The sequence below is a fragment of the Myotis nattereri genome (genome assembly GCF_964212035.1).
Source record: "Myotis nattereri genome assembly, chromosome: 5".
Classification (NCBI taxonomy): domain Eukaryota; kingdom Metazoa; phylum Chordata; class Mammalia; order Chiroptera; family Vespertilionidae; genus Myotis; species Myotis nattereri.
Window position 1 is genome coordinate 96,042,568 of NC_138080.1, and position 27,987 is coordinate 96,070,554.

A 27,987-nucleotide genomic window follows, 5' to 3' on the forward strand; every position below is an offset into this window, starting at 1 on the left:
TTTTTTTGTAGTAATTATAAGATAGCAAAACTGGTTGGTTCCTACCTACACTTTTAATTCTTTTATAGCACTTACCTATTAAGGCTGTGGTAAATCGATTCATGGAGAGAGGTTCTAAATACATTGGTCCTTCATAGGCAGACTCCAGTTCACTTCGAACATAGTCCCTATAAAAGTAAAATGGTAAGAATGGATTAGATATATCCAAAGTGCAGATGGTAGACAGAAGCAGCTAAAGCACAGAATTCTTATAAAAAGCATATTCTCCTCTTAATAACTCCTCTTTCCACTTCTAAGGAAAAAATTAGGTATAATGACTTATATAGGAATGGCCTTCATCTCCTTCTTCCAAGCGTTGAAACAGAATTTACAGAAACGGGAGTTTACTATGCAGAGGCGACAAGTGAAACTCCATCGTGTTTTATTAAATAATTTACACCCAGTAAAAAGCCAGTTGAGGCATCATTTCTTTACCCTACTACTTAATATCCAGCAATATTACATTAACTATTTCCTCTTTTGGTTCTCTTCCTCCATCCACCCTGTCTTATTTTCCCCAAAGTTTTGTCCCCAGTTATACTTAATTAATCACAGGTAAATCCTCAAACTAGTTAGGAAACTGTCTCATAAGAGGATAACCCTTTAAAAATGCCACTTTCAACTCTCTAGGGAATTTAAGTAGTCTATACATTTATTTTGAAACAAATCTTAAATCAAATCTAATATCCCTTTTTAAATTTAATTCATTTAACATGTGATTACTAAGAAACAACACGATTTAAGTAGTAGCCAAGAAGCCTTTATACTCTGAGAAAACAACTCTTAGGGCATAGGTGGGAAGCACAGAAGGGGATAATTTAATTTATTAATCAGTAAGTTAAATGGTAACACTAGAAAGTGGTTAAGTTTTATGACATCAAAGTGGGGAAATTTGTTTAAATATCCTTCCTCTTTTCTTCAATTGATGAATGCTTTATTCACTGTGTTTCAAAACAATCTGAATGTGGCAGGTATTTCTGAACAAACTCATATGGCTGTATTTACTTTTTCCATGAAATTACTTCCTATTAGGCAATCATGTTGAATTCCTTTAGCATACCACAGCCCAACAAGAAATGATCCTTACATAATCAGCAAGGAGAGTATTGCCCAAAATCAAATTTAAAAACTCAAATGACTTTGTTAAGAATAGGAGCAGTTTGGGGAACAAACCTAAGCTTCAATTCTCCTCTATCACTCTATGAAAACCACAGAACTGCCACCCACAGCAAAGAATGGCCCAGCTCAAAATGTTAATGGCCCCCAAATAGAGAAACCCTCATCTACAGCTTAGAATTATGTAAGCTTTCATAAGATGGAGAGCTAGCTGGTTACCTGTATTTTACACAGGTAACTCTTGGGAATTTTTTACATTTGAAACCATACTTATATACCCAAGACAGACCAGTATGATAAAAGTATACTTTCATCTTTTAAAAGCACAGCCTCTTAATTCAGGCCATACATGAAAACTGGTATGTTTTTTTCCCAAAAATCTAGCAATTAAGCAAGAAATTTTAAGAAAACTAGAATTTAAAAATTTTAGGAAAAAACAAAGAACTGTGGATCTGAACCATGAGCACACTGAATGGTGATGTCAACTGAAGTTTTCTTTTTCCCTTTTATCTCTGGATAGTCTCAATATTACAGTAGGATTGTTACTTGAAAATACATTCCATACATCACTCAAAATTAAGAGTATAGTTTAGTGATTCTAAGAATTTTATCAAATTCTAATGAGTTAAATTAGAATATTAATATTAAATGTTCATACTATACCACCTGAGCCCCTGGATCTTCTAGTTTAAATTTTCAGAACTATAAGCCATATCCATTCCACAGACATATTCTAAACAGATTTTTTTATTCACTTAAGGATAATCAGCTTCATTATGTGAATACATGTATTTAGGGAAAACAGAGATCCAGTTTTTCAAGAGTTTATGAAATTTTCAATTTAAGAAATTAATATTTGCAAATGTCTTTATGTATAACCAGTTTTTGAAGTACCAAATTAATTATTTAAATTATCCAAGTAGTGTGACTCTTCTTCTCAGGACTATATTATACTCTACCTTGATATAAGTAGACTGGAGTAATGGTCGAAATAAATCATATAATGAATAAGGAACTTGTACCTAGGACAAGGGAAAATATCCTAAAACTCAATTTTTAAAAAGATAATCCCATTCAATAATGGACAAAAGGATATCAATAAACATTTTTCCAAAGCAGATTCACATAAAAAGAGCTAAACCTCATTGGACATCAAGAAAATGCAAATCAAAACCCCAATGAAATATCACTTCATATTAACTACGATGTCTATACTAAAAAAAACAGCCACCAACAAGTGTTGGCAATGATATGGAGAAATTGGAATCCTCATACTAACTATGATGTCTATACTAAAAAAGACAGACATATCAACAAGTGTTGGCAACGATATGAGAAACTGAAACCCTCGTACACTGCTGGTGGAAACATAAAATAGTGCAGTCACTTCAGAAATAGTCTGACAGTGCCTCAAAAAGTTAAATTATCATATGATCTACAAATTCCACTCCAAGGAAAAAAAGTATGTCCACACAAACACCACAAATGTTTACAGCATTAGTCATAATAGCCAAATATCCATCAATGAATGAGTGGACAAACAAATTGTGGTCTATTCATAAAATAGAATATGATTTGGACAGAAAAATAAAGTGATACATGCTACACTATGGATGAACCTTGAAAATATGCTAAGTGCAAAAACCCAGGCACAGAGAACCACATACTGTACAATTCAATGCATATGAAACATCTAGAATTGGCCAATCCAAAGAGATAGAAAACAGACTTCACACAGTTGCCCTAGTGCTGGCAGGACGAGGGGGTTATGGGGAAGAGAATGGGAAGTGACTGCTGGGTACAGGGTTTCTTTCTGTAGTGATGAAAATGTTCTAAAATCAATTATGGTAATGGTTTGCAATTCTGTGAATGTTCTAAAATCCATGAAACCGTCTACTTTAAATAGGTATGTGAATTACATTTCAATAAAGCTGTTATTTTTTTTTAAAGACACTTGGTTATAAAACTGCCACATGAAATCTGAACCCGTTTTTTAAACAAACTAAAAACTTCAGCCTTAATGATTTATACATATGATACATTATGAATAGGAATAACACATCTTTGCAAATCTTTTGTGAGATAGCATCATGCAGGGTAAATTATACTGAGGATAAATACTAAAATATGTCATATCTTGAAATATGTTAATATCCAAACTAACTTTGTAAGATGGATGAGTCTTACTTTAGTTTCAAAGAAGCAACTTGCCAAGGTAACATAGTTTTCATTCAGTAGTAAGACTATTTCATACCCAGTCTGATTCTAAAACTAATTTCTTTGTACCAACCATCCTGTCTCCCTAAGAGAACTAAGAATCTGAAAACCTGAAGTCAAGTTAAAGTCTGAATCGTCCCTTCAGTTTTTTTTATGTGTAAATCTCAACGAATTATAATAAGGATCAAAATGAAATCAAGAGCAGGAAATATTTTTGTATACTGTAAAATTCTATTACAATTCTTTTATTGTTTAAAGTAAGTTTAAATTTTCTAATAATGAAACCAAACTTTAAAGATCAGAAAAAAGCATTACTTCAGAAACTAAAACTAAAAAGTTGAAATTGCCACAAAAATAATTAGAAAAAGGCTTTTCTTACAGCTGACCCTTTTATCTTTACATAACAGAATTGTGACCTCTCTAAAAGGCCAGGATGGCAATGCCGTAGATAAAAATAGAGCTACATGATTTCAGCACCACTATACCACAAACCACATGAAAACTGAAAAACCATGAGAGAAAGGGCAGGTTCATTGTTTTCTTTTTTTACCCAGAATTATAACTAGCAAAGCAGTAATTTTTTTAATATGTATTTTTATTGATTCAGAGAGAAAGGGAGAAATAGAAACATCAATGATGAGAGAGAATCATTGATTAGCTGCCTCCTGCACACCCGACATATGCCCTGACTGGGATCAAACCGTGACCTCCTGGTTCATAGGTCAATGCTCAATCACTGAGCCATGCCAGCCAGGGCAAAGCAATAATTTTAATAGCTCTACCTTCAACTTTGAGATTCCTCTGATTAATCATCAAAATCCTATTAACTTTCTTGTTCAATCCCTCCACCCCCACCAATATTCCCCCAACCAGTGCTATCTGCCTGTTTTTCTATGAGTCTATCTCTATTTTGTTTCATAGCTCAGTTTGTTCGTTAAATTCCATTAGTGAAATCATATGGTACTCTATAAATGGTCCTGGAATAAATAAAATAGAAAAGAAAAAGTCCTATTAACTTTTGAAAGCTATCATACCCTGCCTGGTGTGCTCAGTGGTTAGAGCATCGTCCTGTGCACCAAAGGGCCATAGGCTCGATTCCCAGTCAGGGCACATACTTAGATTACAGGTTAGGTCCCTGGTCCGGTTGGGGCACGTGGGTGACGCAACCCATTGATGTTTCTTTCTATCTCCCTCTCCCTTCTTCCTTTCTCTCTCTAGAATCAATGAAAAACATATCCTTGGGTGAAGATTTTTTTTAAAAGATAAAAAGCTATCATTAGGTATAGTATGAAATATTCTGCCATTTCGAAATCATTTCTTAAGAACTAACAACATAGAAAAATGCTCATAAAACAATGCTGTCTAATAAAAATACTTAAGAATTTCAGGTAAAATTCACTAAGCACTTATTATATGTCAGAAACTGGGCTAAGAGTTTTATGTGCTTTATCTTACATAAACTTTACAATAGTTCTTAAGATATTATCACCATTTTACAAGTGTGGAAAACTGAGACCTATCTTTCTGTTAAGTGACACTAAAGTTACAGATTAGTAAATAAGGACCGTGAAATCTGAACCTATGAAATCACCTATCCATTTATCCAAAAGATGTGGTGCTCTTAAGTGCCCGACACTCATTTATACCCTAAAAGGGTGACGTACTGCATTATACTCTACAGACACAACTACTGTTTACTTTCTGAGTGTGAGCTGAGATTCCGGTGTCTGGGTAAGGCCATAGGAAGAAACCGTGTCCAGGTTTGGGGGCAGGTATTGGAATGGGAAGGCCAGCATGTTGTGTGTGTCAGCACTGGCCCTTGGACCTATGGAGAAAACAACACTACAAGAGAAGGCCAAGTTATTCCCACGATGGAGCCTCAGACAGGGACATACTTGTGTGACACCAAATTAGAAAAGTCATCGTCTCTACTTGCGAGTAACACACAGCTTGACTTGAAACACTGTGAGGATGCAGCACTACTCTGGCAGCTCCAGATTTTGCAACGTTGACATGTGCGGACATACCCTGGGCAAGACAAGAGTAACTCCCCACCCTCCAGGTACCTTCTGGAGCAGAGGAAATCAATCAGACAGAAACAGAGGAGAGGAATGTGAGAAGACTGGTTTCTGAGAAACACTCTGGAGCCTCTGAGAATTAACTAGATGAAATATTAAGGAGGATGAAGCAGGAAAGGCCAAGAGTCAGTGACTTTTAATTATTTTCACTTTTTCGTATCCAATGCAGTGGTGAAAACCGAAAGGTATTAAAAAAAACGGAAGGACATACCAGAATTTTAACAGGTCTATCTCTGGGTGGCATAATTTCAGGTGTTTATTACTGTCTTTAAATGTTCTGTTTCTCAAAACTTGTCCAAAGTGAGCAGTACTATGTTATTTTATAATCGGGGGGATTATAAAATAACATAGTACCATTAAGTCAACCATTCGATTCTAGTCATATAAAAATGCTATTTCCAACATTAAATTTCAAGCATACATCAAAATGTTTCAGACCTCTAGACAATTATATCTTGTTATATATGCAAAGTAGCTGTCACTCTTCTTAGACTAGGAAGTATATTTTATACATTTCATTCAAAACAGAAAAAATAACACTCCAAAATATATTCTACCCTATTACATTTACTGTGTGGATTTTGGTTCACCTGTATTTCAACATTCTGTTCCAAAGTAGGACACTCATATTTATTGGTCTTAAGTTTTAGAGCTAGTAGACCTAGGCAAACAGACACTCTTGCTAAAGAGGTAGAGTTCTGAGCTATACAATTAACCCCATCAAATAATTTATATCAATCATCCACTATGTACATGGTTGCATCTTATACTGATTCTCATGCAACATAAACTGACTTCCTAAAATAATAAAAGTAATGAAGTCTGTAACTGTTAAAGTGGTCCTATAGCCTGTCTTTGGAAATTCTTTCCTCAGATAAGACAGAAAAGCTCATGGGTATCACTGTAAACATAAGCTTAAGGCCCATTTTATATAAGACTAGAGGCCCGGTGCACGATATTCGTGAAGCGGGGGTGGGGGTGGGGGGGGGGGGAATATCCCTCAGCCCAGCCTCTGTGGAGTGGGCCTAAGCTGGCAGTTGGACATCCACGGAGGGGTCCCTAGCGCTGCTGCGGAGGCAGGAGAGGCTCCCACCACCCCTGCTGCACTCGCCAGCCGTGAGCCCAGCTTTTCTGGCTGAGCAGCGCTCCCCCATGGGAGCGCACTGACCACCAGGGGGCAGCTCCTGCATTGAGCGTCTGGCCCCCGGTGGTCAGTGTGCGTCATGGCGACCAGTCATTCTGCCATTTGGTCAATTTGCATATTAGCCTTTTATTATATAGGATTGTTTTTAAAAGCAAAAATAAAATTTGAGACATAACCCCAGCTATTAATCCTGTATGCTAATATTTATTTAGAAAATAAATATTAAAAAAAAATGGTTTTGGATACCTACCAAAGCCTCAGCTTCTTAACTATGTTCATGAAAATAATTTTTTGGTAAAGAAAAACTTGAAATTCAGTCATTCATTTCAAAAATGGGGTCACATTCTTACCTGGAGATTTGATGTCCAGCATAGAGGAGAAGGGCAGTCAAAAAATATAGGTAAAGCTGAACCAGGTATTGCCTGGGCAAGGTTAGTAGCACAACACTTAAGATATAACCTGTAGTAAAAATTAGGAGAAATATAAATAAAATACAGTTCTAATTTAGTCTCCCAATTAATTACACCAATAAAGACAGATTGAATTTCTTTCCAATTAGGTTTCAACAACTTAAGGTTTTTTTTACTTCACTACCAAAGTAAGTTCAGCACAGTAAAATCACTACAGATTTTTTTGTTGAAGATGTAAAGCATTTTTCACTTCTTTTGTAGATGTTTGTACTTTATAACTGGACACATCACACACAGGCACAGCAGACTCCTCTCATCATCGACCCTTCCCGACGTCCACTCACTGATTCTGCAGAGGAAGAACTGGGCACCTCCCTGTCCCTCGAAGGCTTCCCCTTCCATTCCACTTACGGTCTTATTTTTCCAACTCCTGAAGACCTCTACCTTCTTCATCGCCAATCATCCCCCGATACCAGTCCTTACCTCTCTTTTCAAACAATGTGCAGGGCTCTTTCCCAAGTCCTGAGGAAAATTTCTCTTCACACTAATTTCTCCTTTTTCTATTGCCTATTTTTCTCATTCCACTGACAAATGTTATAAACTATGTGTATCAGTGTCTCTATTTTCTCTTTTTTTTAATGTTTTTTTATTAATTTTAGAGAAAGCAGAAGGGAGAGAGATAGAAACATTGATGAGAGAGAAACATGGTCAGCTGCCTCCTACATGCCCCCTACTGGGGATCGAGCCCACAAACTGGGCATATGCCCTGACCTGGATTCCAACTGGGGACCTGTAGATTCATGGGTTGATGCTAAACCACTGAGCCACACCAGCCAAGCAACTGTCTCTATTTTCTAACCATCTATTATTTCCTCTTTATATTCAACAATCTACACATCCTCTACCAAACCCCGCTTCCACTCTAAAGAAGAAAACCTGTGTATCTTTGTCCCAGCATCTAAGGTAACTACTCTCAAAATTGTTATTGACTCTGTGACATGAATTTCCTTTTACCCTCCCTCTAAATCCTCCCCTCCACTTTCTTTTCACCCTCTCAAATGAACATAGAAAATTTAGTCTCTGAACAACTGCTTTTCTCTGTATAAAACATGTAGCTCCAATAATCAATTTTGTTGCTTCAAATATACTATTCTAGATGTATGGTATCAATAGTTACTCGGAACCTATTATATAAGCAAGAAAACCTTAATCCTTTCTTTTCTAAGTAAAAAACTTAATCATTTCTTTTTTAAATGTATTTTTTATTGTTGATAGTATTACAGATATCTTCCATTTTCTCCCTCTTTACCCCCCTCCTCCAAAGCTTAATCATTTCTTATTCTAAGTAGACATCTCATAGCACATGATGGCTGGTCATATTCCAGTAAGATGTTCTCATATACAACAAGTACAAACTGAGCTCCTGCCTCCTTCCTCAACAAGCTAGCTCACCCTCTTTCCCTCTCCTAAATCCCATTCACGCTGACTCAAATCTGAGTCATCTTTTCTCCTGTTACCAAGTCCTGCTGAGTCTTTCTCAATAAGTCTGTCACATGTTATCCTTCCTTTCCAGTCCCTATGCATCCATCCTAATTCTCTCTGTAATATATAAGTATACGAATTACTATTCTTCTTTCAGTCTCCTTTCATCTTCATATATCCTATATTTCATTATCAGGGTAATATTCTCAAAACCATCACTTTCATCTAAGCAACTCTCTTGTTCTAAAACTTTAAAGTTCTAAACTTCTCAGTCTGATATTCTAGGTCTTGCAAAACCTGGTTAATTTACTCTCCTGTCACTATTTTCCACTTATTAATGAGTCTTTATTAGGGCACAAATATCCCTTCTTAACACCTAATGCTTCTCTCAGGCTGACTCAACCACCGTGCTTAAAGCAAGGAAAACAGGTGAGGTGTGCTAAGGGACTAAAGAGGCAGAATTCAGATTTCACATGCACCCTAGAATAATCCAGCAGAAGCCAGAGACAAGTATTTCCATTCGCTTTTCATTTCTGAAAATAATAGCCCAAATTTATCTTGTTAATCATTATCTCAAAGGACTTTAGAGTTATTTTAAAGGATATTTATGATATTTAACTAGCATTTTTAGTGTTTGTGGCTGAAGAATTTTTCTTATCAGTCTATGGCATAAAACTTCTCCTTAAATTCTTTTAATGAACTATCCTTTTCCTTTCCATATATTATCTTTCTCTTCCCCTGCGCATCTCATAAAATCAGCTGCCAAATCCTCTAGATTGAATATATTCATTTAATTCATTCTTTCAATTATCCAGTCACTCCACCAACATTATTACATGTAAAGTATGACCCATATGTATCCCTAGACATGGAAGATCCAAAGGAGAATAAAATAATAAGTCTAGTGAAATATAAACCTGGACAAAGGTATGATACAATATTGTTGCTGTAATAAGCAAACATTAGAAGGGCTATGGTTGATTAACTGATTAAGTTTGATCTGGACCTCAAAGGGTGAATAAATCTTTCTACCAGGCGAAAGAAAGGAAAAATATTCTAGGAAAAGAGAATAGCCGGAATGAAAACGATAAAATCACAAAGAGTGTTTTCAGGAAACAGTCAATTCTGTAAGCTAGATTAAAGTTCGGTGTTAATAGAAAGAACATTGGGAGAGTATTGGGGGATAGTGCTGACAGAACTGGTGGCAAAAGCCTCAATATAAAGCCTTGTATATGACAATAAGGAGTTTACACTGAACTAATGGTTCTCAAATCCTTTAGAGACCCATTAGGTTAGGCAAGAAAACAAACAAAACAAAAAAACAAACCAAAAAAAGAACAAACACCCCCATTTTCAAATTCCAGTGGAAAAATAGCTCTGTGATAACAACATACTGCACAAGATTTTTGAGAGATTATGAATACTTTTGCAAAAATGAGAGTAGTATGAATAAAACTTTTGAACTAAGACTAGATAATTTTAAAGTTCATATAGAAAACTAACAACAGAAAAACTCAGAGGGAGAAATAAAAAGCAATGAAGGGGCTAACTCTATCAGACAATGAAATATAGTCTAAACCCTCAATAATGAGATAGACAAACTAAAAGGAGAGGCTCAGTCGGTTGGAGCTTCGTCCCATACACCAAAAGGTTTCGGGTCTGATTCCCGGTCAGTGCATACAAGAGACAACTGATGAATGTTCCTCCTTCCCTCCCTCCCCCCCTCCCTTCTCTCTTCTCTCTTTCTTCTCTCTCTCTCTCTCTCTCTCTCTCACTTTATCCTTTCCTCTCTTTTTCTAAAATCAATAAACATATCCTTGGATGAGGCTTAAAAAGAAAAAAAAAAGGAAAAAAGTTCAGAAACAGAATAAAATGTATTTGATAATACAGTATATTAGTATGCTATGTAAGTATATATAATTTACTATATAATAATCAGGAAAACTGTTTAATGAATACATGGAGACTACCAGACAGTTATCTGTAACACACTATGCATGCATATAAACTTGGAAAAGCTTTTCTAATTGATTCAAAATTGTAAAGTTACAAAAGAAGAAACAATAAATTCAATCACACTAAAAACAAATTCTGCATGTCAAAAAATATCAAGCATAATTAAGAGAACTGAAACTGGGAAAAATAATTTCAAAGGGTAAATATCTCCCACAAATTGTTTAAAAAAAAAAAAAAAAAGGCTAACAATATCATAGAAAAGTGGGCAAAGGACATTAACTGACAACTCTCCCAAGAGGAAATAACACTTTTTTCTTAAATGTAAATATATTAAATCTCACTCATAATAAGAGAAAAATTAAAACTACATTTAAAAACATCAATTTTTCACATACTGAAATAGCTAAATATGAAAGTTTGATAACAATGTTTTGAAAAGGATGTAGGACTGCAGGAACTCTCAACCATTGCTCCTGGAGGTACAAAATAGTAAAACCCTATGGAGAGTGCTATCGCTCAATATTACAAACATAATATGGTGAGTGCATACGGGAGATAAACGTATGCTCTCTTTAATCCAGCAATTTCACTTCTAGTAATTTATCCCAACAATATATTTGTACCCGATGAAATTATGGTTATACCAAATTATTTAGTACAATACTTAATGGAATAGAAGACAGGATCTACCTAAAATATCCACTAATAGAGCAGTTAGTTCAATAGATTATGGTATAGCCATATAAGGACACTGTGCTAGTATGAAACAGTTATTCGACTGGGGCGAGAGTGAGGACTCAACATTATCTCAGAATCTTTTGATTTGGCAGAACAGAATACAAAGTTTATCTCATGAATATCTAAAAGCAGTAGCTATGGTTCTGATTTGTCATTAAGTTAAAACAAACAAAAGGTTCAGAACAGTGTGCAATATACTATCAGTACAAAAAAAGGGAAATACATACACTTAAATTTTTATATTTACACTTACATATCAACACATTTTTATACATATATATATATATATATATATATATACACACACACACACACACACACACACACACAAATATCTCTAGGATTATACACAAAGAAATAAAAATAGCTGCTTGTGCCCTAACCGGTTTGGCTCAGTGGATAGAGCATCGACCTTTGGACTGAAGGATCCAGGTTCGATTCCGGTCAAGGGCATGTACCTTGGTTGTGGGCACATCCCCAGTAGGGGGTGTGCAGGAGGCAGCTGATCAATGTTTCTCTCTCATCGATGTTTCTAACTCTCTATCCCTCTCCCTTCCTCTCTGTAAAATTTCAGTAAAATATATATATTTTTTAAAAAATAGCTGCTTGTTCGGGCTCAGAGTGAGAACTTAATGAATGAGGAACAGATATAGGGGGTGATACTTTTCACTGTATACTTTTTATGCTTGTTGATTTTTGAACATAAATACATTACAGTGTGTTTAAGGAGAAAATTTCTATAATCAAGAACATTACATAAGCACTACATAATACTCTGACACAGAGGTTTCTACAACCAAAAAACTATTCAAGCTGAAATGATCTACTATGTAATCACTGAGCGTACTCTACCATAGCATACACTAAGTGTGTTTAAGAAGGCTGAGTTACATTCGCAAAGTTATGTCAGTGGTCATGAATGGCAACTGTACCAGAACACATTCAATTTCTAAAATTAATGTTTCTGGTTACTAGGTGGCTATTTTTATAATAAATGTTTAAATCTATTAAGAAATAATATACATGATAAGCACATTTTTTTAAACCACCCTGTAAATTATTTGCTGATTAAGCTAAACATCTAAGCCAAGTACTCAATTGTTCTACTAAAACAGACTGGAATTATTTTCTATAAATTGGCTAACATACAAAGCCTTTAATAAAGGGCTGAGAATTATAGTATTTTACAGCATAAAAGAATCTTCTCATGTCACAGACTTTCCCAATGTAGTGCTACCTAAGAGAGACAGTTTATTGTATTCAGATGTTCTGATTCTAGTACACACTGTCTTTTCTGCTAGATCTTATTTCTTCCCACAATGACTTACTTGGTAATAATCTCTTAGAGCTGGAAGGGGTTCTCAGGGCTAGGCTTTGGAACCCAAGAAGTCTTTCAATAGATAAAAATAAATCTCACAGAGAAAGGACAATCCCTCACAATTTTATAAAAGATAAACTTGTTGATGGGCAATTCTAATAAAAAATATTAATAAAACTACTATAGTACACCATTCAAACCATGTATTGAGTTGTGCAATACCAATGTTAAATAAAATATATTGTTGCTATCATTTCATGTAAACCAAAAATTAACCAAAAAATTGAGACTCATGACCTTTAATGTAGATGAATTTTATGTTTCCTGAAAGTATTTCTTGACTTTAATTTCTTCAACCCCCTCAACATAACTTTCATAACTAACTCTAAATCATATCAATTATATTTCAAGGAGTATTTTAAAAGAAAATATTATTATATCATTTCCCGCCTTTCATTTAACTGAAATGAAGGCTTTTATTTTCAACTGATATTAATCTTTTGGAACAAGAAAGAATAATGCATTTTAAGAAGCTTACTTTCTGAATTACTACCAAAACCACAAATAATCACAAATTAAAACAAGCTAAATGTCTAGAAAAGTATTCTTCATTATTTATATTTTATCATATTAAAATCTAAAATGTTTTCTTCTGCCTTCTACTTTCATCCAGTAAAATAAATGCAACTGTTTTCCTCTACCCCTAATAATACATATGCAATAGTCAGACTATAAACAAGATTCATAAACGTTTATCATGGCTCACTAAAAGATGACAAAAGGTAATGCAGATACTTACCTACATAATGCATATTAAGAGCCAAATACTTATATTGGAAAAGAGGGTTGTTATTGAGGCTACTTCTTTGGATCTGCTGGAAGAAGGAGCTGACATCCCATCTGTACAGGACATCCAACAGCATGATGCTTGGCACCCTCAGGGCCACATTTAACACTGCCTCCATTTTCTCCTTTGCAGCCATGTTTTTTCTTGGAGCAGACCTAAAATTCAAGAGACACATTATATAAAAACAAGTCCCCTCAAATAGCTTTTAGATATCTTCTTGTGACTCTAACGGATTTTCACTATATTGGAATGTATGAAACTTCTAGGCACATTAAGATTCTGATGAAATGTTCATAAGGCCTCCATATTTATTTTTAAAAAGCCCCTAATTCCAAATCTAGGCACTTAGCAACAAAATACCCTAAAAGAATATTGCAGCTTTTGTCCAATTAATTTGCAATGAAAAATCCACTATGTAATTACTTGAGATGTATATAGCTCTTAAATGAGGGAAAACATTAAATATTAATAAATGTTAAAAACCTAAGCAATTAAATAAAAATTTGATAATTATATAGTTTGCAGCATCTCATAGTCTATCCTTTTCCTTATCACTTACAATCAAAACAGAAGTACTGAATTTATATGCTATAGATAAAATCCAGAGAACTGGTGATATGTACTTGTAAAGGAACCACTGTTCGCAATACTTATCCCTGAATTATTAAACTCTTAATCTGAAATTTCCATCATTTGCCTTCAAGGTAGGAAAATAATTTAGATTCTTTCTATGATACACAGACATGCTGGCACATGAAAAAAGTCAGGCACCATGTGAGTCTGCAGCCCCTGACTTGACTGAATTGTGATGAGTAGTAGGGTGAAGGGGGGAAAAAAGAAGGAAATTAAGGATCTCCTGGACAAATCTATTTAAAAGTACAATTCAGTGGAATACTGCTTTATATAACTGAGCTGCAAATTAATCCAAGGAATTATAAGAAAGAGAATAGGACAAACAAAGGTGGGTAAAGGACAATTTTAAGATAATTCTGAATTGTTGGCTCTGACAATACCCTTTTAAGAATTTTGCTGAGAAAGCTAAACACATGTCTAGCTTTGGCAGTGATTTCAGGCAAAGGAAAACATTTATTTCTGAAGAAAATTATAGTGACAGATTGCTATGCTATAGTTAAATATTTGTCAGTATTTCCATTTTACCCTCTAATTTTCATTGCTTCCAAGCTCAGATAGTTGTTTTTTGTGTTGTTTTGTTTTAAAAGGGGGGGGCAGCTCAACTTGGCACACTGTTATTATAAGTTTTTCAAGCATGGAAAAAATGATAATTTTATTGATTGTTGGCTAGTCACATATCATTCCTATTGCCCACATGTTATGTATCAGTGATGGCGAACCTATGACACGCGTGTCAGAGGTGACACGCAAAGTCACTTTTTTGGTTGATTTTTCTTTGTTAAATGGCATTTAAATATGTAAAATAAATATCAAAAATATAAGTCTTTGTTTTACTATAGTTGCAAATATCAAAAAATTTCTATATGTGACACGGCACCAGAGTTAAGTTAGGGTTTTTCAAAATGCTGACACGCCGAGCTCAAAAGGTTCACCATCACTGTTATATATACATATATCCTATCAATAATGCATAATTAACATTTTTATAAATACTGAAATTCTGATTACTTTAAATGAACAAGACTACTTTAATAATTTTCCTACTAAGAAAAAATAATATTGTGAGAGAATTCAAATCAAATAGGTGGGCCTAAGGGGAAAAAAGCACTGAAAAATAAAATCTCAAATCAACATTTATTGCAAATAACACCATTCAGGATCCTAAGTTTCTCAAAGCTTATATTTAAGCAAGAAAAAAAAAGCCTGGGAAGAAATATACCAAAATATTCACATTAACATCCTTTCGACAGTGGGGCTGGGGTAATTTTTATTCTCTTCTTTCTACCTTTTCCTGTTTGCGAAATGTTTTAGACTATCCTTGTGTTATTTGGAAGGTGAGGAGATGCACTTAAAAAAAGAACAATTCTTGGTAAAAAGTATAATGTGCTTGTGCCATCTACTTAAGAATATATACAGGAACCCTGCCAGTGTGGCTCAGTTGGTTGGAGCGTGGTCCCAAGGACCCAAAGGGTCTTGGGTTTGATTCCCAGTCAGGGCACATCCTGAGAGATCTGCCATGGTTGGGCAGGAGGCAACCCATCAATGTTACTCTCTCTCTCTCTCTCTCAAATCAATGTAAGCCTATCCTCAGGTGAGGATTTCAAACACAAACACACACACACACACACACACACACACAGGAAATAACAGTTCATTCTGGTGGTTAAACTGATAACTCAATGTGCTCTTGGGAGTTTAGCTGTTTTTCCATATTCTAAAATCCAATATAAATCACTACTCCTTTTTTAAGGAACAACAATATAAAAGAAAATATTTACTGAGTTAATATTTGTGGTCCATATTTACTTCATCTGATTTGGAGCCTTCCTCTTTCTAATGTTATTTTTAAATGCACCCACTTTCATCCTTCACTGTAGCTCTTAAGGGGTAGAGAAAAAACTTGAAACAAATAACCAGTCCTGCATTAGAAATCAAGATCTGAACTGTTTGGTGGGGAAAAATTCCCTAATTCTGACAAAGAATCATCTCTATTACAAAAGACTATTAGCACAATGGTACACGTTTCCTTTATTTACCTCTACTCCTGTCTCACAAACAGAACAAGAATAAAAAGGAAATCATGGATCCCTAAAGCTGTCAGTACAGAAGGATATTCAAGGCAGCGCCCCAAACTCTATATATAGTAAACTCAAGAGTCTAAATTAAGAAGGACCTTGGATAGAATGAAATATGTCCATTTAATAACAAATCTATTGCTTATTAAACTTTTCATTTATTTCTGTATGTGAATGCTATGTGTAGGGATGTGGAGGAAACAAAGTTAATACATGAAAAGTCAAATCTAAAATGTTACCCACAAAAGATATGGAAGGAAAAAAAACATTTTCTCTAAATATTAATAATTTCTAATTTTTCTAATGTAGAAATGCCATATGATAAGAGTGGTGATCTGCACAAATACCATACACTACACTATAGCACCATAAACTAAATCAACACCTAAACAAAATGTTGAAATATTTATTTGATTTGCAGATACCTGAAATCACTCACAACTGCCAGATCAGTGATTACAAGCATGCAGTAAAAATAGACCTTCTCTCCTAGAGTAAAGAGATTATTATACCTTTATGATGTTTGGTTCAGTCTAATTTATCTTTTTCCTTAGACTTGTCGGATAGATCTAATGAGCATATACTAAGTCAGAGTGCCTCAAAATTCTCTTAAAACCAAAACAAGACCAAATAATTCTCAAAAATAAGGAGGAAAACTAAAGGCAAAGAAAATTGAATGGCTCGAGACTCCTAAAGCCAAACATATAAGCTACTTCCAGCCCAGTTCAGTTACATACATTTTACTTTCAATGAAAGATTTTAAAATTTCCTCCTGGAACTATGAAAAGAATTGAAAAAGTAATACTCCAACACACTGTCTCTGCAAGTAACATAAACTAACTGTGACTAAAATTTAAAGATGCTTTACCCAGTAAAATAGCTTCAAACAAATAATTCAAAAAAACACACAAAAAACCTCTCTGTCCAATAATGGGGAAAAAAGGTTCAACAAATGTTAACCAAAAACAGGACCACAACGATTTCATTAAATGACTTTCCCAGGCTTGGAAGCAGTAATCACTACTTACAAACACAGTAATGTCTGTACAAGTATAACGCTGCATGGTTCACCATTCATATTTGTGGGTTAGGAAACACAGGGAGCCTCATTCTACACTTTCCTGAAAACAGTGCATTGGTTTTAATTATAAAGAAATCAAACAAATTATCATGAACAATATGATAAACATAAAATTTTAAAGTCATAGCTCATCTCAGTTGAAGAATTGTGGTAAATAATAGAAATGGAAAATAATCTGATGTTACCAAAAAAAATGAATAGTATTCACATCTGGATAAACCTCCCTTTTAAAAAAAGAGCAAAAATAAGAATACTATAATAACCCAATTTAAAATTACTCAGTACAATACTCAGGATAATTTAAGGCTGAAAGTTTCTACACCTTTTTCCATCAAAAGAAGAAAAAAAAAACTATCACTCATCATTAATCTCCTTTGTCCCATTCAATTAAAAAATATTCTACCATCAGCTAAAACCAATCTTAAAAATGACAGATTTTCTAGCTGTCCATATGTTAGTATGATAAGCTCTAAAAAATGCAAAAGGATAAAACTAGAGCCTAAAACCATAAGTAAACTCTGCCAAAAACACCCGGGAGGAGAATTCACTTCTTACATAAGCATTGGCACATGTTTTAAATATAGCTGGTCCTCCCCACTCCTACTCATTGGTAGCTAACTTTGTATGTACCTGATTTCCACATAAACTACTAACAGTCCCGTAGTTTTTCAGCATCTCCAAATCGGCAAAGATACAGAGTCCACTCTGAATAGAAGGGCCATCTTTCAACTTAAGGAGCCAGACAGTGGAAATAAAAACTGCTACTTCTGCCATTCAGGCTCAACCGGGGTCACGACTGCAGCACCGACAGCTCATCCTTTGGGCGTGATTCAAGATTCAGAGCTGCACACTCCGTATTTTAAAACACAAAAAGACACAGTCCTCTCCTTTCCTTTCACACTAGTTTCCTGTTTCCTGTAAACTGCGATGCAAAGCCATCCATTAATCTTTGATGCCTTCACACTGCAAAGCCCCCTTCCTCGTCCCTGCATCTCCTCCCCCACCGCCACGCCTGCGGATCTCAGACGCGTTTGAACTATAGTAACCCCAACTCAGCTCGCTGCAAAGCAGGCGGCAGCGCAAGCAGCAGCGCAAGCAGCAGCAGCAGCAGCAGCAGCGGGGCCGCTGCCGCCGCGGGGCAGGGGATTACGTTCACAAAAACTCTGCCAGGAGAGAGGCCCGTGCCAGGGGGGCTCCCCTCCTTGTCTAGCAAAGGGTGCTGGCTCCTCCGCGCCAAACACCAGAAAGGTTCTAAAGAAAGATGCGGGGGAAGTTCTTCATTCCCGAACGGGAAGGGATCTCGTTCCTTAAAGAAGGGCCTGGGTCTCGGGGTCCCTGGGTGGGAAAAACAGAACTGCGCGGGGTGGAGGTGGGGGGGGGGGGTGTGCAGAAGGAATGGCAAGCGAGGAGGAGGAAGCGATAGGGACAAAAAGGAAGGGGTCGAGGAGTGCTCTTACTGTAAAAAAGGACTCACAGACGGGATGCACAGCAGATGGGTCCCCATTCGAAGAATGGCTTGGCAGGCCTTTCTGCAACCCCCAAACCACCTCGAAGCGCAAGAGAGGAGGAGGCTGTTTGGGGCTGCGCAGACCGGAGATGGGTAAGGCGAGAGGAAAGAGGGGGGCAAGCCTGGACGCAAAGTGGACAAAGACGCCGAAGAGGGAAAGTTGGAAGTAGGAACTAGAGAAAGGGGGCAACTAGGAAAGGGGCTTACAAAAGGCCTTGAAACGGGATGCTGCGGAGGCGATGGGGGAAAGCGCAGAGTGAGGGTACCTTAGGAATGACGGGGGAGGCGAGGGATGGCTCCAGGAGGGCGGGGAGGTGGTGGAGGGGCGGCCGACCCGGCGCGGGAAGGGGCCCTGTGCGGGGCTCCGGGAGGGAAGGGCCGGTGAGGGGCCAGGAGGACCGCGGGAGGGGCTGGCGAGGGAGTAGGAGCCGCCGAAGAAGAAGGGACGCGGACGCCGCCGGAGAGGAGAGAGCAGAATGGGAGAAGGGGCGCAGGCAGAGAAAGGGCAGGCGCGGCGACGGAATGGGGGAAGGGAGAGAAGGGAAGGGAGGATGCCGGCAGCGGATGGGGGGCACCGGATGGGAAGGGGCCGGCCGGTGCGGTCACCTCGGGCTGCAGCGTCCCCGCCTGCGAGGCGGCGCCGCCGAGGGCTGGAGACTCCGCAAATGCCTGGCTCTCTCGCCCGCCCTCCCGTTCTCCTCGAGCGGCGGCGGCGGGGGCCGGGGCGGCGAGGTTCACAGCGGCGGCTCCTCCGCGCCGGGCCTTGGTTGCTGTGTCTCGGGAGGCGGCGGCAGCGGCGGCGGCAACGGCCCGACGCGTACGGTCACCATCGTCCGCGGCAGCGTGCGCTCGCGGGCAGAGCCCATCAGCAGCCGGCGGCGGCCATGGCCTCCAGTGCTCTCTCTGCTCCGCCCCCGGGCATCTGCGGCGGCCGCGGTCCGCTCTCCGCTCTGCGCCTGCGCGCGGCGCCGCCAGCGCGGCGCGCCCCTCCCTGCCCCCGCGCGCGCGCCCGCGCTCACTCACAATCGCGCGGTCCGGGGGTTCCCGCGCCGCCTCCGGGACGTGGGTGGGAGAGACTAGCCCACTGCGGCCGGCCCAGCCAGGTTCCGGCGGTTATGAAAACGCGTACCACGCCGCCTCCTGCCCGCGCACTGTGACACGCGCCATTCTGACACACGTGCGCTCACACTCCCCACTCACGCGCTCACACCCACATTCACCTGCCGGGACCACGTGGGGGAGTTGGAGGGGCCGATCCTCACCGGGTGCAAACGCAGTAGCAATGATGCCAGAATGTGTTCTAAGTCCCTCAGTGACTGGACTAGACTGTCATCGCCTCGGCGTTAGGGACCACGTCTGGGACGACTCCGCGGTGCCCAGCGCGGAACGGGTGTTGAGTGGGTGGATGAATAAATGAATTGGAACTGTTCACGGAGTGAGTATCCTTAACTGAAAAATTCCGACCCCTCGATTTAAAGAATTTGCTCAAAGAATATTACCGTAATATTAAATTAAGTGGTTATTTTGTGTGTTTGTTTTGTCTTTTGGTCTAAGGTTCAAAACAGATCTGAGTACACACACACACACACCCTCCCCAAGGTCGAAGTTCTGCTGGAATCTCTAGCACTGACCAGCATTACTGTCCTAATTTAGATGTCAACACAGTTTTTAGGGCAGAAACTGTGCCCACTTCCCCACAATACAAAGCCTGCAGCACGTTGTGTATGCACAGAATGCATCTAGGATGTCGTTAGTCTTCCCTGCTTTGGCAGGACTGTTAGGTTGCTATTAGAAACCAGTATAGCCTTTGATGTTGCCAGTGCCTATTACATAAATATATATCCGTAGGTAAAATGTTGCAACTATACTGGATCGTCCAGAAATTGTGAAGCCTCAACTTCTGCATGTTACAAGATAAGTTAATGTGTTTCAATCAAGATTTCTGTGTTGGGGGCCCTCGGAAATTCAGCTCTCTGGCCTCTGGGGGTTAAATGCTAAACCCCCAATTCTGAGCAATTTTTTTTGTGTCTTGCTAAAATTGTAAAAGGAAGCTCTACAACTTAAAAAATGTAATTACTAGAGGTATCAGTCAACCAAATTCAGAGTAACTTCCCCCTTCATCGAGTTTGATTTCTATAGAAATCAAGTTTTTAAATTTTCTGGGAATTGTGTTCATAACTACAGCCACCTTTCATCGGGGTGCCTTAAACTACTTTAGAATAATCATGAAGCCGGCTACATCCCAGGGAGGCCGTTTTATGAGTCTCTTTATATAGCCTGGTAAGTATGAAATTACAGAGACCACATGACGAATGACTGGAATAGGAAATGGCCCAAGATAGCAAGGTCTTATCCCTTGGTTTCCTCCCCGTTTGAACAACTTTATTACTGACTCATTCAAGAAAATAAAAGACCACAGACATTACAAAAAAGTCAAAATCTACATAATGCTAAATTCTAACTAGTTTTATTTACTCCTCTAGGGTGAATTGCAGAAATCTTGAAAATATTACCTTAGTTTTGTTACCAGGTGGTGTGTTTTGTTTAAATGGAGGAAAGGCCTACCTCAGCTCCAGAGGGGGTTTTGGGGGGGCGGGGGGGGGGGTAAGAGATTAACCAAAGAATATACTGTATATGCATGTATGCATAACCCATGGACACAGACAATATTACAGTGAAGGCCTGGGGGGAAGGCAGGAGAAGGGTGGAGGAGGTCAATGGGGGAAATAAGGGAGGGACAACTGTAATACTTTCAACAATAAAGATAAATTTAAAATAAAATAAAATGATAATAAATCTGGAAAAAAAAAAAAAGGAAAAAAATGGCTTCAAAGCCCTATAACCCTGACTGTAACTACTCTGGACTTCTAAAAGTAGAAAAAAGCCACATGTCTTTTTTCGCCTTTGAATTTTATAGCAGCTGCCAATAAATGCTGAAGTTCAAAACAAGTGAAGAAAATTACTGTGGTAATGAAAGGGTTACTGCTATTACATTGCTGCAGATCCAGTTTTGGGAAAGCTCCACATTGCCAGAAGCAGGTAACCAAATCAAAAGAAAAAGAAACTCATAGAAAAAAAAAACAGGCAAGGAGCAGTAGAGAGGACCACTCAAATGAAAGACAGCAATCACAGTGCAGAGTACTTTTTAGAGGCACCCAAACCCACCGAAATCAGGAAAGGTCAGGTGCAAAATTTAGGGTACTTAAACTGGTACCAAGTTTAAGGAATTACCCAAATGCCACAGCTTGGTCATAAAAGGAATTAGCTTCGGTTGCTAGAAAGGAGTAGAGTGTTTATGACTGGAATGGCAAGTCATTCAGGATCATAAAGGTTATTTTCCTGTTCACTAAATGTATTTAACATTGAGGATGAAGGCAGCACAAAGTTTGGAAGAGTGCATATTTAGTTACAGCTCTAGCCATTCTAAAAGGCTGGTCTCTGAATTCCTTATAAAACCGACTATTGCTAGTAACCACATAGAAATAGTCCTTTGTTGAATATCTTCAGATAACTGATGGTCAGTTTGTTATGCTTTACCTTCTAGATCCAGAGAGAAGATCTCATATAATAGGTTTCACAAAACGGGACCCAAATCCAAAGAACTTGGCTAGTCAACATTGAAAACGTAGAGAAAGGAGAATGTTCATGTACTCATTTATTCACTCATTTTCCTAATGAGTTCCTAATATTTTCTGGGTACTTTGAGGTTTTCCCTATCCAGTTCAAAAGTAGTTAATTTTATTGAATAGAAAAGTTTAAATGATATATTAAATCTAGCTACCCCCATGGTTTGATTTTGAAGGCCAATTTCAAGAGGAAAACTATACAGTCATGCCAGACTTTTCCAAAGTGGCTGCTCCATTTTACATTCCCATCAGCAGTGTATGAGGGGAGATTTACCCCTAGATTCAGATGGCCCCTTGTTAGATGTGGGACCCTGTATCAAGTGGACATAATTTATAAACACCTCCATTTGTCTTCTGTGAAACAGGAATAATGGTAATATGTACTTCACAGATTATAATGAAAATTAAATGAAACATGTTAATATTCCTAGTACAAAGTACACCCTCAATACATGTTATTAGTTCCCTTCCTTCTGTCTTTGATATTTGGTTGGCAACATTTATTCTGTAGTAAAGTCAGATAGAGATACAATTATAACTCCCTATTAACAATAAGAGCTGCTGCCTGACCTGTGTGGCTCAGTTGTTGAGTGTCAATACAAAATAAATTCATCTTTTTCTACCTTCTGTGGAATGAATACTCAAGTCTATAGGAGGAAAAAAACATAGAAACAAATCAGTTTTTATTTGGTTTGGATTTTTCAAATCCCCCCCAAACAGTTTTTATTTCCCCAACTTTTCATTTGGAAGAGTTTAAAATTTACAGAAGATTTAAAAGAATATTACAGTCATCACTCATATACCCACCAACAATAGTTAAGGTTCTGAATATTTGCTTTATGTATGTGTATGGTTTGGTAAGCTATTTGAGAGTAAGCCACAGACAACACCATGCACCCCTAAATATTTTAGTCTTCCTCTTCTAAAAATAAGAGATTTCTTCAGTATTGCCAAATAACATTACCACACCTAAGAAAATGAATTATAATTCTCTAAATCTTTTACTGTACAACCAATATTCAAATTTTCGCAATTCTCCCTGAATTATCTTTTACTGATAAAAATTTTTTCCAACCAAGATCGAAACAAGTGGTTACATCTTACAAGCCAGCTTTGCTTTTAATCAACTTGCATGCTTCTGTCTGTTTTGAGTCTCTAACATCAGCAGGGAGAAGAAAAAAAAAAGTACTGTTGTTGTTTTCAAATTTAAGATCAACTGGTGTACCTCCATTCTACCCAGCTATTTTCTTTGTTTTGATTCTGATTAAGCCTGAAATGGGCAATAACACAAAATTATGTGTTGCTTTTTAAGCATGATATTCAACGTGATAGAATGGATATTGATTATCATAGACATGTGTTAAGTTGCCTCCCCAATATCACCTTGAATGTTCTAGCTATGTAGTCTATTGGTAATTGATCATGGATGCATCAGTGACTTTTTCCTATTTCTCACAGTGATGAGTCCAGGGAAAACCCCATGACCCAGGTCAAGCCTTAACGATCAGAGCAAGGCTCAACACCAGGGCTTTTGGCTGAACTATGAGGGACAGCAAAGTTCCTCTTTCCTGCTAGACCTGAATAAGGAATCCTGTAAATTCGGGGACTACAGGCTGCCATCTTAGATCCAAAAGGGAACAGCCAACTTAAAAATATGCCAAAACATGTAAAAGAACCCAACACATAAAAAGAACCACAGTGTATGAGCCCTAATCAAAGCCCCATCTGAAACCAGCATGTCCACCCCCTATTCTGTAATTATATCAGCTAAGAAATTACCCTTTTTTTTTTTTTAGCATTATTTATTTATTTATTTATTTATTTTTTAGAAATTACTTTTTTTGCTTAAGCCAGTTTGGGTTATGTTTTCTATTATTTGCAATTAAAAGAGTTCCTAGGCATCAATTCTTTTAATTTGCTAGTCAGTGTAATATGCTGCTATGAAGATAAGGGAGTAACTAAAAAAACGATGGTAGGTGCATAGAAACAAAATTGTACAACTTAACAAATTGTTATTTTAAAAACCCATTTAACCACTATCTAGAAATAGAAGCTTGCTAACACCCCAGAAGTCCCCCCACACACATACATACACACTCTTCTCACAAATGTCTAACCTAACTTTAATATAGTAACTTCCTTTTCTCTGTGTGACCACCTGAGTCCCTACATATGGTAGTTTAGTTTTGCCTGTTCTTGATTTGTATATAAATGGAATCATATAGTGTGCATTCTTGGTGACTAGCTTAACATTGTGTTTGAGATTCAATTATGTTCTTGTGTAGACCTGCAGTTTCATTCATTTTCATTAAAATTCCAAATGTAATGACCTCATCTGAATATAACATTATTTTTTGTATTCATTCTGCTGTTAATGAACATTTGGGTTAATGAACACCTAAATTTCAGCCTGAGACTACTACAAATTATGCTGCTCTCAGCATTTTGGAACTTGTCTCCTGGTGCTCAAGTGCAAACATTTCTCTTGAAGATAAATGCTGGGCCACAGTGTCTGTTAGATTCAACTTCCTTAGATAACTCCAGCTGTCTTCCAAGGTGTATGCACCAATGTGCACCCTCAACAGCAATTGGTCAGAGTTTCTATTGCTCTATATTCTAGCCTACCATTAGTATTGCCATCTTTTTCATTGTAGCCATTCTATTGGGGGTTGTTTTGTTTTGTTAATCCTACTTGAGGATATCTTTGCATTGATTTTTAGATAGAGGGAGAGACGCAGAGAGAGAAACATCAATGTGAGAAAAACACATCAATTGGTTGCCTCCCCGATGGGTCCCAACCAGGGCCAGGGATGGAGCCTGCAACAGAGGTATTTGACCTTGACCCGAATCAAACCTGGGACACTTCAGTCAGCGGGCCAACGCTCTATCCACTGAGCCAAACCAGTTAGGGCTCTAGTGGGGTTTTTAATTTGCATTTTTGTAATGGCTAAGGAGGCTGAGTATCTTTTCGTGTTTATTGGACTTTTGGACTTCCTCTTTTGTGAATTGTCTAAGTCTCCTCCCCAATTTTCTCCTGGGTTGTTTGTCTTTTGCTTTTTGTTTTCTAATCCTTTGTATATTCTGGAAGCAAGTCCCTTGTCAATCATATATACTGCAAACACCTTCTGTTGCTCTGGAGCTTCCCTTTTCATTCTCTAAATAATAAACATAAATTTAAATTTAATGTTTTTATATGTAATGATTCTTTTAAGCCTGTTTCTCCTGTGCTTTACAAAGCCATTGTGTCTTGAATCCAGTGTGCATATCTGTGTAGATCTGTTTCTTTTTTTTTTTTTTTTATAAAAAAACATTTTATTGATTTTTTTTACAGAGAGTAAGGGAGAGGGATAGAGAGGTAGAAACATTGATGAGAGAGAAACATTGATCAGCTGCCTCCCACACACTTCCCACTGGGGATGTGCCCGCAACCAAGGTACATGCCCGTGACCGGAATCGAACCTGGAACCCTTCAGTCCGCAGGCCAACGCTCTATCCACTGAGCCAAACCAGTCAGGGCTAGATCTGTTTCTTTTTTTTTTTTTTTTAAATATATTTTATTGATTTTTTACAGAGAGGAAGGGAGAGAGATAGAGAGCTAGAAACATCGATGAGAGAGAAACATCGATCAGCTGCCTCCTGCACATCCCCCACTGGGGATATGCCCGCAACCCACGTACATGCCCTTGACCGGAATCGAACCTGGGACCTTTCAGTCTGCAGGCTGACGCTCTATCCACTGAGCCAAACCGGTTTTGGCTAGATCTGTTTCTTGAACTCACTATAATATTACACAGGTTTGCCTGTCTATCCTGTGCCGATACCAAACTCTTTCAATTACTCTAGCTAAATAAGAAGTCCCCATATGTGGTAGAGCAGGTTCTCCCAATTCTTTGTCTTTGTTTTATTTTCTTCAAAAGGATCTTGGCTCATTGCATTTCCTTATCAATTTTGGAATTAAATTTGGAATTTTAGCTTGTTGAGTTCCTCAAGGTCTTATTGAGACATTTCATTTTTGACATAGAGGTCTTGCATGTATTTTATTACATTAATTCCTAGATATTTTATGTTTTTATGCTGTTGTTAGTGTTAATTTAAATTTTCTGTTAGTCTTTGAATATGTTAACAGTAAATTCCAAGAGTTCCTGTCCCCAAGAACTTCCAATCCCATAGGATTGGGGATAGACACATAAGTGGTTTTGATACAAAGTGGAATGGATTAGTTATGATTAAGGTGGGCCAAGTTTGCCATGGAAATACAAATGGGAGGAATTAACCCATTCTGTGGGGTCATGGGATGGACAGAAGGCAGAAGCATTCTAAGTGTTGAAACATTGATAGGAGTCAGCTAGGTGAGTCAAGGATGAGGCAAAGAGGGGCAGAACGAGCACACATTTTATATACACATTTCAGGGGAAGTTGACGTGGGACATTTTCTGCCTCAGTGTCAAGTGAGGTACCAAAACAGTAAATTCAGATGCCAGCATGAAGGTGACACAGACTCTCCCATGGGCATAATTGGCGAAAGGAATGTGAACACACTAGTTCTAAGACTCCTGGAGCCCTGTGGGCAGATGAGGTCACCAAATGGTGCAAAACGGGAGCAGAGAAAGGATTTGGGAAAGGTTTCTTTGGAGGGAGGTGTTGCTGTCAGTATTGCTGAGCAAAGACGTCATCATGGGAGGTGCTAATCCCTTCTGCTCTAGTCTGGTGGCTGTGAGACCTTCCAAGAGATAGGATGGGGCAATCCATTCTGCTGTCCCTGCACCATGCTGAGCTATGGAAAACTCTCTGGGGCCTTCTGACACCCAATGTGTGCTACTATATATATATATGTGTGTATATATATATATGGTGTCCTCCCAAAAATGTATACCATACATTATTGATAGCTCAATTCTTTTCAGATTAAACCCTTTGGAATTAATAATTATTAATTATTAATAATTTATACATTTTTTGGGACAACATACATTTGGTCGTTGTTCCTGATTTCCAGTACAGAGCTTTTAAAACCCTAGGATTTTCCTGATAGGAGTAACAAGCCCCTTTTCACCTTACCTGAATTTATGCTGATAAGCCAATAGATAGCTTCAGGATGGGGTCAGTCATCATAGTGTATTACTTTGTAACCTCTTTGAAAGCAACTTAACTATATTGTGAACGTCTTTCTCTTCCTACTATACCAGTGATGGCAAACCTTTTGAGCTCGGCGTGTCAGCATTTTGAAAAACCCTAACTTAACTCTGGTGCTATGTCACATATAGAAATTTTTTGATATTTGCAACCATAGTAAAACAGACTTATATTTTTGATATTTATTTTATATATTTAAATGCCATTTAACAAAGAAAAATCAACCAAAAAAATGAGTTCACGTGTCACCTCTGACACATGTGTCATAGGTTCACCATCACTGTACTATACAAACATGTTTTTAAAGCTACATGACATTCCACTATTTGGATATACCATAATTTATGAATTTTATCTTCCACTGTAAAACATTTAATGTTGTTTCTCTTATCTATATATATAAAAACCTAAGCAACTGTTACAGCAGAACGACTGGAGCAACAAAAACAACCGCTTGCTATTATGCACACTGAGCAGGCAGGCAGGTGAGTGGTTAGGGGCAAGCAGGCAGGCAGGCAGGCAGGCGAGCGGTCCCAGATTGCAAGAGATATATCCGACTGCCAGATGTCCAACTGCAGGGATCGGGC

At 37.9% G+C, this 27,987-nt stretch overlaps 1 protein-coding gene across 1 annotated transcript in view; it reads right to left on the reverse strand.

The window, feature by feature from the left end:
* RNF145 (ring finger protein 145) overlaps positions 1–19,543 on the reverse strand; it is a 46,750-nt gene extending 27,207 nt beyond the window's left edge. Inside the window, exons 1-4 of the mRNA XM_081093143.1 lie at positions 19,248–19,543; positions 13,298–13,500; positions 6,945–7,053; positions 76–167 (exon numbers count right to left, since the gene is read on the reverse strand). Of these exons, the coding sequence (XP_080949269.1) occupies positions 76–167; positions 6,945–7,053; positions 13,298–13,481 (385 nt within the window). The 5' untranslated portion in view covers positions 13,482–13,500; positions 19,248–19,543. The remainder of the gene's footprint in view (positions 1–75; positions 168–6,944; positions 7,054–13,297; positions 13,501–19,247) is intronic.
* Between the last annotated feature and the right edge of the window lie 8,444 nt (positions 19,544–27,987).